The sequence below is a fragment of the Suricata suricatta genome, chromosome 9 (assembly GCF_006229205.1).
Source record: "Suricata suricatta isolate VVHF042 chromosome 9, meerkat_22Aug2017_6uvM2_HiC, whole genome shotgun sequence".
NCBI classification, from domain to species: domain Eukaryota; kingdom Metazoa; phylum Chordata; class Mammalia; order Carnivora; family Herpestidae; genus Suricata; species Suricata suricatta.
In genome coordinates, this window is record NC_043708.1 from 115,405,028 (window position 1) to 115,423,425 (window position 18,398).

An 18,398-nucleotide genomic window follows, 5' to 3' on the forward strand; every position below is an offset into this window, starting at 1 on the left:
GAATTGAATTTAGAACCCAGAACTGGACCCACAAGTGTATGGCAAATTAATCTTTGACAAAGCAGGAAAGAATATCCAATGGAAAAAAGACAGCCTCTTTAATAGATGGTGCTGGGAGAACTAGACGGCAACATACAGAAGAATGAAACTAGACCACTATCTTACACCATACACAAAAATAAATTCAAAATGGATGAAGGACCTGAATGTGAGACAGGAAACCATCAGAACCCTGGAAGAAAAAGCAGGAAACAACCTCCTTGACCTCAATCACAGCAATTTCCTACTCAACACTTCCCCAAAGGCAAGGGAAATGAAAGCAAAAATGAACTATTGGGACCTCATCAAGATCAAATACTTCTGCACTGCAAAGGAAACAATCAATAAAACTAAAAGACAACCAATGGAATGGGAAAATATAGTTGCAAATCACATATCAGATAAAGGGCTGGTATCCAAAATCTATAAGTAACTCGCCAAACTCCACACCCAAAAAACAAATAATCCAGTGAGGAAATGGGCAGAAGACATGAATAGACACTTCTCCAAAGATGACATCCAGATGGCCAACATACACATGAAATGATGTTCAACATCACTCATCATCAGGAAATACAAATCAAATCCATACTGAGATACCACCTCATGCCAGTCAGAGTGGCTAAAATGAACAAATCAGGAGACTACAGATTCTGGGGAGAATGTGGAGAAACAGGCACCCTCCTACATTGTTGGTGGGAAATGTATACTTGTGCAGCCACTCTGGAAAACAGTGTGGAGTGTCCACAAAAATGTAATAATAGAACTCCGCTATGACCCAGCAATAGCATGGCTAGGGATCTACCCAAGAGATACAGAAGTGCTGATGCATAGGGGCACTAGTACCCCGATGTTCACAGCCACACTTTCAACAATAGCTAAATCATGGGAAATCTTACATGTCCATCAACTGATGAATGGATCAAGAAGATATGGTTTATCTACACAATGGAATACTACATGGCAATGAGAAAGATTGAAATCTTGCCATTCACAGCAATGTGGATAGAACTTGACGGTGTCATGCTAAGTGAAATAAGTCATGCAGAGAAGGACATTTTCACTTATAAGTGTAACAGGAGAAACATAGCAGAGAACCATCGGGGAGGGAAAGGGGGAAAAATAGTTGGGTGAGGGTGGGAGATACATCATGGGACACTCTTAAATACTGAGAACAAACTGAGAGATGATGGCGGAAGGGTGAGTAAAAGGGAAGGGATAGTCACGGAGGAGGGCACTTGGCAGGATGAGCACTGGGTGTTACATGGAAACCAACTGACAACAAACTATAAAAGAAAAATTAATAAGTATAAAAAAACCTTTAAAAATTAAAAAAAGAAACAATGGTGTTATAGTGAAAGCATTTAGAATTTAATTTTAATTTTTATTTATTATTGCAACAGAGAGAAACATAGCATGAGTGTAAAAAGAACAGAGAGAGGGAGACACAGATTCCCAAGGAGGCTCCAGGCTCTGAGCTGTCAGCATAGAGCCTGACGCGGGCCTCAAACCCACAACCGTGAGATCATAACTTGAGCTAAAGTCACTGCTTAACCAACTGAGCCACCCAGGGGCCCTAAAAAACATTTAGGATTTTTATGTCCTCTTGATTAATTTACTGCATCCTCACTCGAAAAAGAATATTTTTGTACCTGGCAGCATTCTTTTTGTGAGATCTACTTTGATTTTAAAGTAGATACTGCAGCTTTCTTTTGCGTATTGTTCACACGACATAGGTCTTTCCATTCTTTTACTTGTAACCTATATTTGTCATTCGGTTTAAAGTACACTTCTTGAAGGCACCATATAGATATGTTTTACTTTTCAAAAATTCAGTCTAATAATCTCTACATTCTAATGGGAGATTTACATATACATTTACAGTTATATAAGCATATATACAAATATACTGAATGTAAATTAAAACATTGAAATCTGTGGGATGCCACTATAGTATTATAGGGAGGAAATTTATAGCACTAAACACTAAAATTAGATAAGATTTCTTTTTTAATAATTTTTTAAAATTTATTTTTGAGAGAGAGAGACAGTGTGAGCAAGGGAGGGTCAGAGAGAGAGGGAGATACAGAATCTGAAGCAGACTCCAGCCTCTGAGCTAGCTGTCAGCACAGAGCCCGACGTGGGGCTCGAAACCACAAACCGTGAGATCATGACCTGAGCCGAAGCTGGACACTTAACCGACTGAGCCACCCAGGTGCCCCTAAAATTAGATAAGATTTCTTAAATTGATGACTTCATCTTCCACTTTAAGAAACTAACAACAAAGCAAATTAAATTCAAAGAAAGGAGAATGGTAATAATACGTATCCAAGTGTAAATCAGTGAACTAAAAAATAGTAAAATAATATTCCAATTTAGTAGGTCTTGGGGTTTGGCCATGATCTCTGTATTTTAAAGAGCTCCCTAAGTAATTCCTATATAAAGCCAGATTTGTGAACTGTTGTACAGATATCCTCTAGAATCCTTTCAAGCCATAATATTCAATGAAACTATGATTTTGACAGCTGCATTTGTCTCTCAAATGTTAATTAGTAGGATAACAACCTAATCAGTATGGGCACAGTAATACATTATAAAAAGATCTGTTGTGGCGCCTGGGGGGCTCAGTTGGTTAAGTGTCCGGCTTCAGCTCAGGTCACGATCTCACAATTAGTGGGTTCAAGCCCCACATCAGGCTCTGTGCTGAACATTTGCTCAGACCCTGGAGCCTCCTTCAGATTCTGTGTCTCCTTCTCTCTCTGCCCCTCCTCAGCTAACACTCTGTCTCACTCTGTCCTTCAAAAATAAATAAATGTAAAAATATATGTAAAAGGATATGTAAGATATTTTAGATCAGGATCATACTGATGAAATGCTGACAGCCGAACAGAAATCTCGATCTAAGACAGAGCTTTTATACCACAGCAGACAAAAGGCACACGACACTTTCTAGCCTCTCTCTATGAGCCAGGTCTTATATATAATCTATAATTCTTACAACAGGACAAGGATATGATTTTAATTATCCCATTTAGAGATAGAAATCTACAGGTAGTGAGGTTGTTTCTTTCTCTCAGTGAATCTGCTGGCAACTGGTAGAAGAACCCATTATTCGAGTCCAGCTCTTTTCTCACTCAAACCCTTTCTAAGCCACATGAAGCTATTTTGCTCAGTTCCTGCAGTAGTAATGAATAAACATAAGAAACAGATCATTTGTTATTCTGTAAATGGAATTGCATATTCAAATCAAGTCCAGTCATTAGATTATTCCTAGGAACATGTGATCTCTGTTACTTACCAAATTACATATAAAAAATACTTATACACTGAAATTTCATTATATGTTTCCTATAAGCAGAAACAGAGACTAGTAAAAATTCTTTTTAATAAACTGAACTACATGCATGTGCTGTAATACAGTCTTGCCTTACAAACAATTCTGCCTTAGGTAAAACAATGCCATGGCAAAATCCTAAATCTAAGGTATGTGTGTGTAAAGTATCACTGCCCAAAATGGTATGGATTATGTGGGGAAGGATCACCTACCACCATGTGTTGAGCCAAGGTAATGGGTCTTAACCCAGTGTCCTTTGGATATCTATTCAGTCTCCCATAGAGAAGACAGGCATAATTTCTCCACAAAATTTGTTCTCCACCCCCCCATGCATTTGAATTAGCTTTATGAGAGAATCAGTTAACTAAGTCTACAGTAATAGCTTTTACTTCAAGAACAGCAATTAAGAATGTCTGTTTCCTCTCCTCCTACAACTGTTCTGAGAATGGAGTGCATATATTTGAATTATTTTTTGGATATACAGTAATTGTTGGGAAATGACAACTCACCCATCTGTATAGTAGGCTGTGGTTTTTAGGTGGAGACTAACTAAGCTGACCTAAATGTACAGTTGAAACAGCCTTTTGATGTGCATTAAGAAAGGAAAAGATTGTTAGGTCATCTGAAAATAAGTGCCCAGCTGAGGCAGTTAGACTGTGATCCATTATTCTGCTATTCATTAGAAACCCCAAAATATAATACCCCAGACCTTCAACTCTCCTCCTCTGACATACAAACACTGACACCTCAACATTTGAACTTCATCTCTTTGGATTAAAACCTTATGTTTGGTAATTATTTTTAACTAGTAAAACTTTGTTAACAACTTTCTTAGGATGTGTACTTTTCTTTCTTTCATAGAATACTGAAAATATTTTATTCAAAAAACACAATTTTATTATGTTAAAAAACATGTCTCTTATTCTTAAAATATGAAAAACATCAGAATAGGGGACAAATTGTATATATCCATTATAAATCATATATTTTTAAATTTTTTAATGTTTATTTATTTTTGAGAGACAGAAACAGAGCTTGAGTTGGGGAGGGACAGAGAGAGAAGGAGACACAGAATCTGAAGCAGGCTCCAGGCTCTAAGCTGTGAGCACAGAGCCCGACGCGGGGCTCGAATCCATGAACTGCAAGATCATGACCTGAGCCAGTCAGACACTTAACTGACTGAGCCACCCAGGTGCCCCATAAATCATATTCTAAAAATACATTTGATTCTTTGTATAGCCTTTTGAACATTTCAAAATTCTCTCAAATTCTGTGATCTAACTTGAACTCTTAAAATCCTATGGAAGGGCATGGCAGTTGTCACATTTACACATATCAGGAACCAGTTCAGAAAGACATGAGGGTTTTCTGTCTTTCCACTGACTATCCCAGACTTCTCTCAGATCCATCACATCTGTGACCAAAAATCTTTAAGCTTTCTTTTTATAGTTCTTTGGTTACTCAATTGTGCTCATAATTTTGCACTGAAATATATCAAAGAGCAACACAATAAAGCATGCTTTAAAAAGTACACTTCAAGGCCCACCTTGGGCTTATGTCTTTTAGTTGTTTGACATGCATTATCTACAACAAACCTAACTCCTAACTTATCTAGGGTCATATTCCCACTATTTAGTATTGTCTTTCCTCTTCCTCATCCAGCAACGTGACCCTGGAATGGGCAGGAGCTCCTCCTATAGCACCCAACAGGGTATTCACTGGGTCACTTCGGTACTTCTGAATCAGTGCCGACCTGCTAAGTCCAGCTCTGGGAAATGTGAAGAAAAGAAGCTCCAGTGGCATCTTGGCCAGGGAGCATTCCCCACTGCGGGGAGGTCAGGATTCCTCTGTCCTCTGCCACCAAGTTACAGCAGTGGCAGAGCTCACCTTCTCACTCACGCAACCAGCTTCTTCTCATACTGAATGCTCATCATTCCACATTTAGAAGAAGGTTTAACTAAACTGGGAAAATAAACTTTGGAAAAGCCCAGAAAAGAAGTCCAGATATGCAAACACGTGAAGAAGAAGGATAGAAAATTAATCCCTCTTATCATGGACATAGCCAAGAAAAGATTATTTGAATGTTCTGCCTGAATTAAATGAGTCCATGAGTCATTTCTATGCATTGTGCATGTATTCAGTGTTCACTCACTTATAAAAAAAAATCTTTTTATGTTTATTTATATTTGAGGGGTGGAGAGAGAGACAGAGACAGAATTTGACACAGGCTCCGGGCTCCAAGCTGTCAGCAAGCACAATGCCTCAAACTCACGAGCCATGAGATCTTGACTTGAGCTGAAGTCAGCCACTCAACTGACTGAGCCACCCAGATGCCCATTCACTCACTTTTAAAAGCCAAGACATAATCTTTCATTTTTCCCAATACTGATAGTATTTGGTGTAACAGTCCAGATTATGGACAGGGAATTTGTATTCTGTAATACTCTATTTTCAGGAGAGTGGTTCAAATGTCTTGAAACCCTGAAGAGAGAGAAATTCACTCAGGTTCCTTTCCTTTCCTTTTCACAATTCTCTTATTAGACTGTTTACCCTTCTCCAGCCTTTTCAAGCTCACATGACAAGATATGTTCCTGAGATAAATGATACCCTAAATAACCCTGGATTAGTAAAGGACATAGCTGAAGTATTACTTAGGATGATGGATAGTTGCAGATAGAGAACTAAAACAGATACATCCATAATTTAGAAGTTAGTTGAGGAGAGAGAATAGCTAGAAAAATAGTGAGTATTTTTAAAACATAATGATCACAATTTGTCTCATGAAAACTAAGTAGAAGATTCCATGTGGATATGTTACTTCTGCACAACATAAATGAGTCTGTTCGATTCCATCTATTTATTGTTGACAATAACAGTGATGAGCCATTTTATTTATTTCCTGATGTTGGATCTTTGAGGACACAGTTGGACGACATATATTGGGAGATGCCAACGTAAACTGCTGCATCTATAGTTAGGAGCTGAGAACTGTGTCCTGGGGTGGGGGGGAAGGAAGATCAATTCTTAGATGCAGAACCATGGAAAGGACACAAAAGTGTTGCAGAAGCAGTTTCATGGCTGCACCACATTACATCATCCTCAAGACAGCCCTTCAATATGTGCTATTTCTATTGTACAGATGAGAAACTGATACTTAAAGAAATTCAAGGAAGACACTTGATCCACTCTGGCAGGGAGGTAAAAGGGGGAAAGATCACAAAAGAGGGCTTCTCATAGGTGATAATATCCAGGCTTGAAGAAGGTAACAAAGAGCTCAGTGTGGAGATGAGAGAAGGGTATTAAGAGAATCACACCTGGAATGAGAGAATAGAAAAAGTGAGGATCCAGATAGGGAAAGCAGGAGGGTTATAACATGTGAGGTGTGGAACAGGCTTGCCTTACTCCAAAGTAGGATTTTCAGTATCAACTCCTAATATCCTTTTCATCCTTTTCACCCCCTTCCCTCCTTTTCAGAAAAAAACAAGCATCTACATTGCTCCCCACCTACCATGGCCCAGGCCTTGGTGCAGAGTGAAAGCACAGTAAATAGGGACTGACTGGGAGAGGGAGGGGAAATAATAAGAGATAAGCAAATAAATTAATAATTACAGTAAACTAATAATAAATCCATGTATAGCACTATGTTATGAAATATAAGTTGACTGTGTTCTGATGAAGAGGCATGATGATTATAGTACATAAAATGGGCTACATGTGAAAAAAAAAACTAGTGAGAAAAGAAATAAATTCAGATTTTTATAGGAAATTGTCCTTTAAAGCAGAGCCCTTCTAAATCCTGAAAGCAAGTCATGTCTAAATCGGTATCTTTGATCAGGAGAGCTGATGTTGGGCAGTTATTCTGATTGAGCTTTGGTGAATTGCTGGAATTTGCCATTCAGACATTGTTTAGCATTTAAATGCCACAGGTAGAGGATCCTAAAATGCCCCAGTGATCTTGCAGATTTTCATCAGGTCATTCTGTTGCCCCAGGGATGATGACAATGTGAATGGTGGAACTTTAAAATCATAAACAAAAAAAAGGAGCATCCTGGTTTACAGTCTATTTTGTTGTTTTTTAAACCACAGAGCCCCTCTGGTGACATAAGGCTTTAGAAGAGTTGCCATCTAAAAAAGTATTCTTCCTTAACACATATTAGGCTGTTTCACTTGGAAAATTCAAAATCTTTATGTACATAATGGAAAAATAAAAGCCCTAGAATTGTGAATAATGCTTGCCTGTTGCCTTAATATATCCCCTTCTGCATGCTTTGGGGTGTGTGTGTGTGTGTGTGTGTGTGTGTGTGTGTGTGTACGGGGGGGTTCTCTGTTTTTGAATAGAATTGTCTGGCATTTTCTACAACTAGTACGATGGCTAGGTGATCTAGCTATAGTCAGAGATCTGAGTTGGAAGCTAGAGACATCCACTTTCTATCCATGTCCAATTTTCCACTTCAGAAGATGGAGGTGGTGCTGATAATACTATAGATGGAAGGTGCAGTGCTGTATCGTAACACAAGATAAGCAACGGATTATACTCACCCAGAACAGCAAGGAACAAGTCTTATTTATGTTTGCTCTAGAGCCAAGCACAGTCTCTAACAAATAATGAGGGACTTAGTACCATTATCTCAATCTTCTCTTTCCATATAAATGCAGAATTGCTCCACTCTTTACACTGCATAGACCCTTCATATAGTTATAAAGGGGGAGATGTGGTGACAGTTGAATCGATAAACCTTGTGCAATGGTAATTTAGATGTATTGTTCACTGAATAAATATCTTAAAGCTGTAGGGAAGTTTATAAGTAATTTGGTCCCCTTCCTTCATTGTATGCAAGAGGCAACAGAAACACGTAAAGATGACATAAATGCTCCAATAATGCACTGAGCATGCATCTCCAAAATCTCTGCACACTACATCACAAGGGTTTTGATGTTCTATGCCTACTGAAAACAAAGTAGTTCTATGTCCTGCTACCAATAAATTGGACACCTGAGCCTAAAACTTGGAAAAGCAGAGGAACAAAGTAGCTGGGGTAGTATGCAAGCTAGCAGGCTGCTGCAATCTAAATGAAACTCATCGCCATGGAGAAGAATAAATAAACTACACTTTGGGTTCATCCTATGAAAAATGTGTCTGCTGCAATTTCCATGTTCTCTGATCATCACCATGAATATGGCACAGGCATGTACCAGCAACTGTATGCATTTTTATCCTGGGCAAACACACCACTCTTGTCTTGGTCTTAGATCAGAATCTACTTTTTAACCCATCTATCATTAATCGACCAAAGCAATTGATATAAAACCTAAACAGAAAATTAGCAAAGATATAGCAGAACTCAAAAATACCATCAAACAAAAACAATCCAATCCATTCAGCAACAGCAAAGTACACATTCTTTTCAAGTGCCCATGGAACATTCACCGAAACAGACCATAATCTTGGCCATAAATCAAACATAAACAAAATCAAAAGAATTTAACTCATATTTAGTATATCCTGTTATCACAATTGGATCAAAATTGAAATCAGAAACTGATAACAGGAAAACTTTCAAACCCTTGGAAACTAAAAATATACTCCCAAATAATCTATCAGTTAAAGGGAAAAATAACTCAAGAGAGATAAACGCATTGAACTTAATAAACAATGAAAGTCCAACATACCAAAATCTGGAAGATATAGCTAAAGTAGTGCAGAGCGGGTAATTTAAAGTACTTTTGCTTACATTAGGAAAGAAGAGTCTCATGTCAAGAATCTAAGTGCTACTAGAAAAGAAAAGAAAAAAAGCAAACTAAACCCAAAGGAAGCAGGAAAAACAAAAACAAATAATAAAAATACAAGCCAAGCTTAATGAAATTGAAAACAGAAAAACAACAGAGAAAAACAATAAACCAAAAAAGGTTCTAATTAAATTATATTTAAAATAAGTAAGTAAGGAAAGAAAGAAAGAAGAAAAGGTCAATCAAATGAATCTCTAGCAAGATAACAAAAAAGAATGACACAAATTACTGTTATCAGAAATGAAGCAAGGGATATATTATAGGCCATAAAGGTATTAAAGGTTTATAAAGGAATATCATAAACAATTCTATATGCATAAATTAACATCTTAAAGGAAATGGGCCAATTCCTTGAAAAGCACAAACTATCACAACTTACATAATATAAGTTGAAGAGGCATATAACTATTAAGGAAATGAATTTGTAATGACAAAACTCCCAGAAAAGTAATCTCCTGACCCAGAGAGTATCACTGGAGAATTCTATCAAATATTTAAATAAGTAGTTAAACTTTTACACAATCTTTTCCAAAAAACAGAAGGGGCACTTCCTAACTTATTTTATGAAGCTAGTGTTACCTGATAACCAAAACAAAAGACTTTAGAGGGAAAAAAAAAAGGAAAAAGAAGTACAGACCAATGTTCTTTATAAATAGACAAACATCCTTAACAAAACACTGACAAATAGAATTTAGCAATATATAAAAAGATGTTTTTAAAAACAGTATTAACATGCCTCCCGTTTTGATTTTCTTCTTCAATATAACTTTGGCTATTCGGGGTCTTTTGTGGTTCCATACGAATTTGAGGATAGTTTGTTCTAGCTTTGAGAAGAATGTTGGTGCAATTTTGATGAGGACTGCACTGACTGTGTTCGTAGCAGCAATGTCAACAATAGCCAAAACATGGAAAAAGCCTAAATGTCCATCACCTGATGAATGGATCAAGAAGATGTGGTATATATACACAATGGAGTACTACATGGCAATGAGAAAGAATGACATATGGCCATTTGTAGGAAAGTGGATGGACCTCGAGGGTGTCATGTTAAGCGAAATAAGTCAGGCAGAGAAGGACAGAAACCATATGTTTGCACTCATAGGTCTAACAGGAAAACAGGAGAAACCTAATGGAGGACCTGGGGGAGAGGAAGAGGGAAAGAGAATTGGGGAGAGAGAGAGACACAAAACTTGAGAGACTATTGAATGCTGAAAATGAACTGAGGGTTGAAGGGGAAGGGGGAGGGGGGAAAAGGTGGTGGTGATGGAGGAGGGCACTTATGGGGAAGAGCACTGGGTGTTGTATGTAAACCAATTTGACAATAAACTATTTTAAAAAATAAAATAAAATAAAAACAGTATTATCAAACACATAATTTTGTGGGGCTTATTCTAGGGCTGCAAGACTGATTCAATATTAAATATTTGAAAGTTACTCAACCTGATCCACCATATGATATAAATCATATATTATTTATTTATATATCATATGTTATATGTTATATATGTGTATATGTGTGAGATCATAGATTGATGATCACAGATCAATAGATATAGATCATAGATCAATAGATGAGATCATTTATATATAGATCTCATTTATATATATGATCTCATCTATTGATAAGAAAAAGATTTGGCAAATTCAACATCATTCATGATTAAAAAAAACGTTCAGAAAACCAGAAAGAGAGGGTACTCTCTCATTTGATAAAGAACAATTATAAAATATCTAGGTAAAATTACATTTAATAATGAAAGACTAAATGCCTTTCCTCTAAGATATGGAACAAAGTAAGATGTCTACTCATACTACTGCTATTCAACACAGTGTCAGAAGTTCTAGCCAGTGAAATAAGGCAATAAAATAAAAGAAAAGACATGCAGATTGGAAAGCAAGACATAAAACTTTCAGATGGCATGGTGGTGTACAAAGAAAATCTCAAGGAATCCATCAAAAAACAAACACAAAAATTCCTAAAACTAGTGAGTTTCAGAAAGTGATAAATCAACATATAAAAATTAACTATATTTCTGTATATCTAGCAATGATACAGGGAAAAAGAAAATTTTAAAAATCGTACCATTTATAATCACTCCAAAAGCATGAAATACTTAGGGGGCAAATTTAACAAAATATATTCAGAATGTGTCTACTAAAACAGTAGATCTAAGAAACTTAGGAAGATCTGATATGAAAATACGTATCACATTTGTGGGTTTGAATACTCAACATAGTAATGACAGCATTTTTTCCAAAACTAATATAGATGCTTAAGTTTTTCTAGATATAGACAAGATAATTCTAAAATTCATATGGAAAACAAATGACTTAAAAGAGCCAAAATAATTTTTAAAAAGAGGAATAAAGAGGCTGAAATAATCTACCCAATTTCGAGACTTACTGTGTAACTATAGTAATCAGAACTGTGTGTATTGACACACTAATAGACACACAGATGAATAGAACAAAACAGAGAACCCAGAAATAGCCTACACCAGTTGATTTGTGGCAAATGTGTAAATGCAATTCAACAGAGGAAAGACAGTCTTTTTAATAAATGGGGATAGAAGAACTGGATATCCATATGATAAAAAAATGGTGAAGGGAACTTAGCTCTAAACCTCACACACTGATTTTATATAAAATCAGATAATCAATTAAATGTAAAACATGACATTATAAAACTTTTAGAAAAAGCAAAGGAGAAAATCTTCAGGAACAAGGGCTTCATGAAGAGTTCTTAGTCATCACTCCAAAAGCATGTTCCATAAAAGATTAAAATCAATAAATTGAAATTTATCAATATTAAAGACATTTTTTCTGTGAAAGATCTTGTTAAGAAGATGAAAAGACAAACTACATAAGGAGAGAAAAACATCTGGCAAAGGAATCATACCTAGATTATCTGAAGAACTCAGTAATAGAACAGAAAAAAATAAAACAAAATAATCCAATTTTTAAAGGGCAATTAATATGAAGAGACATTTCAATAAAGAGAATATACTACTGGCAAATACACACATAAAGGGAAGCTCAATACCACTAACCATCAGAAAAATGCAAATCAAAACACAATCAGGTATCAAACTATTAGATTTATACCTATTAGAGCAGCTAAAATAAAAGATAGCGACAATATTCATTGTTGGTGAAGACAGAGAAACCGAATCACTCATACATTACGTGTGGGAACAGAAAATGGTACAGAAACGGATGCAAAAATATTTGACAGTTTCTTTAAAAGTAAACAAACATTTATCATATGGCTTAGCAATCATACTCCTGGGCATTCATCCCACACAATAAAATCTTATTTCTACACAGAAACCTGTAAATAAATGCACATGATCATTTTATTTGTAATAGAAAAAAAAATGGAAACAACAAAAATGTTCCTCAGTAACAAACTGTGGTACATCCCTGCTATGGATGATTACGTAGCAGTGAAAAAGAGCACACTACTATGAATACACACAACAACTTGAATGGACCTCCAAATCACTTTGCTGAAAGAAGAAAAGCCAATCTCAAAAGGTCACATAGTGAATGACAGCATGTATGTGACATTCTAAAAATGACAAAAATACAGAAATTACAAATAGTGGCTGATAAGGGTTAGGAATTTTGGAGGAGGCAGGTGGTATGACAATAGAAGCAGCAGGAGGGGGTCTTTATGATGACATAACAGCTCAGCATCTTGATTGCAGTGGTCCTTCCACAAATCTACATGTGATAAGACATAAAACCATGTACACACATTGTACCAACGTCAATCTCCAGGTTTTGACACTATACTAGAGTCATAAATTATGTGACTCTGCACTATCTGCAATGTTCTGTGAATTTATCATTATTTAAAATAAAAACTTAAAGAATATATCATCACTGTATATTTTCTATTGGGATAACAAACATCAACACTCACTTCCAATATCCGGCCTCAGCTTTTTATCATATTCTCTTAACAACTTGTTGAGGATAAGAGTCACATCAGTGTCTTGGGATTTTGGAGCCAAGACCCACTTTTGGTTTGATGATGAATCTTCATATTCATCCTCTTCCACCTTCCTGGACCTGTAATTATGGCACAAAGTGTGAAGCATAAGTTGAAGCAATAGCTCCAGGAAGTGTCTGAAGTTTGGCCCACGCAAGCACCACTGGCATAAGTAGAAAGTCTCCAATATTCACAGCCCACTCAATGGATTACTTCTAAAATGAAAACAGGGGCACCTGGGTGGCTCAGTTGGTTGAGCATCTGTCTTTGGTTCAGGTCATGATCTCACAGTTTGTGGGTTTGAACCCCGCATCAGGCTCTGTGCTGACAGCTAGCTTGGAGCGTGGAGCCTGCTTCAGATTCTGTACCTCCCTCTCTCTCTGACCTTCCCCTGCTCACGCTGTCTCTCAAAAATAAAATTAAAAAAACATAAAAAATTTAAAATGAAAACAAAACAAAACACATTTTAGAAAGAATTCAATAGGAGGAATGCCACTGCTCTTAACATGTCATAATGTTTTCATTAAATGTCACAAAATTATTCACTGTCTACATTAAACTATAGATTGATAAGTAAATCAACGCCAGAAGATCAGCCAAGCAGCAATCAGCCCTGCTTGCATCCACCTTGAGAACCTCTGAAGGTCAAAGCACAAACCTTCCAGATGTTTGTCAGATGGTGACTTTATCATGCTGTTTCCACCCCCTACTGTCAAGGCCTCATTTTAGTTGAAGGTGAGAATAGGTTTTGCAGAATCTCACTCACTGAAAAATAGTTGGGTCTGACTTAAGTTCTTCCTAAGGAGACTAGGACCTTTGGTCTAGGTAGAGACATTATCAGGTGGTCTGCTTGGCCAGCACTAATGTGTGGTGACAAGGAACAGAGATGGGGTTTGGTGAACACCCTCTGGCAATTTCACACACCTCCTCCAACACAAACTGATTCAATTCTTACAGAGCAGGCTAATACAGACATTAAAAATTAAAATCTCCCTAATATTTCTTAATCATTTGGCTCCTCAATAAACAGATCAAAATGAATGTTAGAGCATCTTTGAGCTTGTTTCGTGCAGCATGGCAGCCACCTCTCCTGGATGATACACACTGACAGGAGTACTTGCATGGAGAGTCATCAAAATGACAAGTTAGTTTTCTGACTTGAGTGAGGTCATCTCAACAGCACAGGCGTCTGGGCATATAAGAGGAGAGTCTTCTGCATTAAAGCAGCATTGCCAGGTGGACTGCCATTTACTAGGGCAAAGAAGTTTGTGAAACAACAAACAACTTTGCTTATTTGCTTATACTCTGTCAACATAAATGCCTTAGTTACTTTTAACCAAAGAGAACAAAATGTAGAATATAATATTGTATTGAGGTTTATTTGTCCTGACTGGGTATGCACTCATCTCTGTGTAGCTTCCCAGGGAGGAGCCAAAATGTTAACATTATCCCAGGGCAACTGTGCTCTGGGACACAAGTTTCTGTAAGTTAATTTTTGAAATTGACTAAATTATCTACAATGAACACGAAAGAAATGAAGAGAATAAACTTTCAAAAATGTATTATCTCTAATGTTTTAAATCCTCACAATCATATACATATTATATATTATAATCACATAATTATATATAGTATAATAGTACACATAATTTTATGTAATAAGTAATCATGCATTTATGTCACATATTATATACATTATAGTCTTTTTATGAGTGTTAACTAGCCTTAACCTAGATTAGGGCAGTGTCACATAATCTAGTCTTGGATTAATATACACATTTATATGAGATTTTGAAAATGAGTATATATTTGGCAGATTGATTTCATTGAAGTTTTCCCTAGGCTTATCTTAAACCATAATTCTATTTCTTGAATATTTACTGACTAGAAGGCTAAAATAAATCATCCATAGAAACTATAAATTGCTGTGAGTTTTTATTTGCACTGAACATTCACCATCAATAAGAAAAAAATTGGGGACACATTCAAGAAGTGACATGTTGCATTTCATTATTTGTAAAACTGAGCTTTTACAAATAACACTATAGAATTTTAAAATGTCACCTTAGAATATTTTATCAGAAATATTGACAGGAATATCATCTTGGGGGAAAAAAAGAGAGAGGTTGAGGCAAGCTCTTTAGGATATGTTAGCTTGTAACCAATCATTGCCCACAGGACCTGGCAATTCATTCCAATGCAAAACTATTTGGGAGACTGTGGACAGAGGGACGGATAAGCTTGGCAGAATCACATATAACATTCTCAAGACATGCTTCAACCCAGACACAGTGCCTTCCTGTTTCCCTCTGTTGTCTCTCTGCCTCTTTTCTCTCTCTTCTCTCTTCTCTTTCCCTCCCCTCCCTTTCTCTTTTATCCCTCTCCCTGTTCACCCCCAAAGACAGCTCACTCCACAGACCAGATTATGCTCTTCATACTCTATTTTCTATTGCCCCAATTGTCATAGGTACATAGATTGAGCACTCTGACTCTTAATCAGTTCTCTGTATATATATAGCCTTTGTTTCTGAAAAATTCTTTGAACTACTTCAAATGCAGGTATTATAATGAGCCTAATTCTCCCTCTAGTGGTGATGAGAGGGTTTTCCTAGAATTGCATAAGCCTCTTCCTTAGAGGCCAAGGCAGCTGACAGTAAGAAGGAAGGAGAAGCAGCAGCATCCTCTCTCACACCTTTAGGAGGTCAACCAGGACCTAAAGCTTGATGGTACACAGTGGCAAAGGGCCAGCAGAGGTCCTCTTGTCTCCTTAGAGGCTGGCACTGAGCTTTCCCCAATTCTGATCTTCCATTAGTTTGCTGCAGGACTTCAGAGAATGAAATAGTAGTCTCACATTGCTGATTTCAGACCATCAGCCCCACAGGAAAATCTTCCCTTTGATGAAAACCAAATCTCATCTCAGAGGACCCACTAGAATGTGAATAAAATACGAATGATCTTCTTTTCTAAATTCTAAATGGGTTATATATAATCTTTATGAATGTTCTGTATTCAGGCTTGTTGGATCCTAAATACTATAACTGCAATTCACTTTTTCTCAAAAACAAACCAGCAATGTATTGTCATTTTTAGATGTTATTTTTCACATCTTACACCTTCTCTTCAACTAGAAGGACAAAGTCTGAAGTATTTTTAACCATTAAAAGGAGCTCCTAAACCTCAGAAAGCAGCTAAGCGTCTGAAAGGTGTCATCAAGTTCCAGGCATGACTTGGTGTGTTCTAATGCATAATAAGCACATCCATGGGTGTCTGAACAGGGTGCTTTTCTCTCCATGGAGTTGCCAAGCCATAACCACAGAGCACAACGGTCAGAACCTTTTCCAGGGACTTTGAACACCAGAAAGGAATTCCAGAGTGCAAATGGGAAGCTTTTCAGCATTGATTACAGTTATGAAAGATGACACTGGTCATCAGGTTATTTTACATGTCTGTAAAACCCACTCAAATAATGAAGACACTTTCAAAAGAGAGGCATTATAGCACTATAATTAGTTTAAAATTTGGATTTTTTTTGTAACTGATATACAACCTCTATTATGAAGTCCACAGAATGAGCCAAGATATAGAAGAAATTAAAATCATTACATGTGCCTTGGTGAAATGGAAGTATGAAAATCCCAAGAAATAGCATGTGTATCTGGGAATTCCCTAGAAACCGGACTGCTACATCTTAGACACTAAGACATCTCCTACTTCATAAGCACATAAACTACTATGGACAATAAGTGGTTCTCCTTGCAGCATGTTAAGTATCTATAAATCTAGAGTATCTGTAATTAATGATCTGACTCTGAAATGCAGGTCACTTCAGTTTGTGGCAACAGAAAAGATCATATAGATATAACTTCAAATTTGGATTATATACTTCAGATGTCTACGTTATGCCTGGTGCTATCTGCTGGTCTCTGGTTCTAGACAGAGACATATCCAGGCAAAATCTTCAGAAAGTGAGCTTCTATTTCCTTCCCCAGTTCTCTCCTTAGACAGGAAGAAACTTGAGTTGAAAGGCCCAGTGAGTACTGTGCCTGGTGGAGGGAGCTGCCTGTTAGTCACCAGTTGACATTGTCGCTGGCACACTTTGTACCTTTCACACTTTCACCTCTTAGTGCAGATAACGGTGTTGAGGGGATGGTCAGGGCTTTCTTCTTCAGAACCAAACACCACTGCCAAAGGTGGAGAGTGAGATTGGGGCCCCTTTAATGTCTTTTAAGATTTGTTAATGTGCCTTCCACCTTTCTTCCTTACATGAATGAAGATGTAAGCCTGGCATTGCCTGCTGACACCTGCAGGGCTTACTGCCCACAGGAAGACTCTCTAGTTCTCTAGCTTCCAGATCCAGAAAATGAAGAGGTGTCAAAACAAGAGTGTTTTGGGGAAACGAGTGTCCCAAGATTCTTGGTATAGGGATGGGGGAGATGCATGGAACTGCTCTGATTTCCAAAGTCTGCAGGCGCTGGGCCAGAGACCTAGTCTGGGAGACATAATTAAAGAAACCAAACCCAGAATATCCAGTTATATTTACAGCAACAGAGTTTAACCCTTCTAGTCCCACCATCCTTCCACCCTCATGAGCCATCTTCATCCTTTCCTGGAGCGTCTCTAAGCTCCCATTATCTGGTTGTTGTTTAGGAGGCTGGTTATGGGTATTTATGGTAAGATAATGTCATACAGTCACCAGGCAAAGCCTTATTATCAATGATCAACATGCTTTATGGGGGTAAGTGTGTGTATGTCCCTGTGTGCGAAAAGTGGCTCATCTAGAAGGGGTGCATGTGTATAGTGTGCATTTGCAGAACCTGGAGAGGAGAATCCTTTCTGAGAAGCAGGGTTCTTTCCCTTGCTCTTTCGCCTGCCTCCAGCCTAGATGCACTTTGCTAGTGTGATCTAAACTAGGCAGCTAGGAAATCATGACTCCTGAGTCCCGAGAAATTTCAGAGTGATGGAAATTATACAGAACGTCATTCAGTGTGTGTATGAACCCCTGGAACACTTGTAGGGAGGGGTAAATGGGAGGTAGATACAGCCAGTCATTTATGATAGTGGTTTTCAAAACCCCTTAAAACCACCATATCCTAGGAGCTTCAGGAGAAGAGCCTCATTAATCTCAGAGTCCCCACATTTCTGGTTGCAGAGAAGGCTGCAGCCGCCCAGACAGAAGAGGCAGATAGCTCTGTCCAAGGGGAGACGGACAGGTGAGGCGCAGGCCAACTCTGTGCCCCCCCC

At 37.5% G+C, this 18,398-nt stretch overlaps 1 protein-coding gene across 1 annotated transcript in view; it reads right to left on the reverse strand.

Annotated features, from left to right (window-relative positions):
• The window catches only part of GABRG3 (gamma-aminobutyric acid type A receptor gamma3 subunit), a 666,709-nt gene extending 652,860 nt beyond the window's left edge, over positions 1–13,849 (reverse strand). The window contains exons 1-2 of the mRNA XM_029952275.1: positions 13,785–13,849; positions 13,089–13,237 (exon numbers count right to left, since the gene is read on the reverse strand). Coding sequence (XP_029808135.1) covers positions 13,089–13,237; positions 13,785–13,849 — 214 coding nt within the window. The remainder of the gene's footprint in view (positions 1–13,088; positions 13,238–13,784) is intronic.
• Between the last annotated feature and the right edge of the window lie 4,549 nt (positions 13,850–18,398).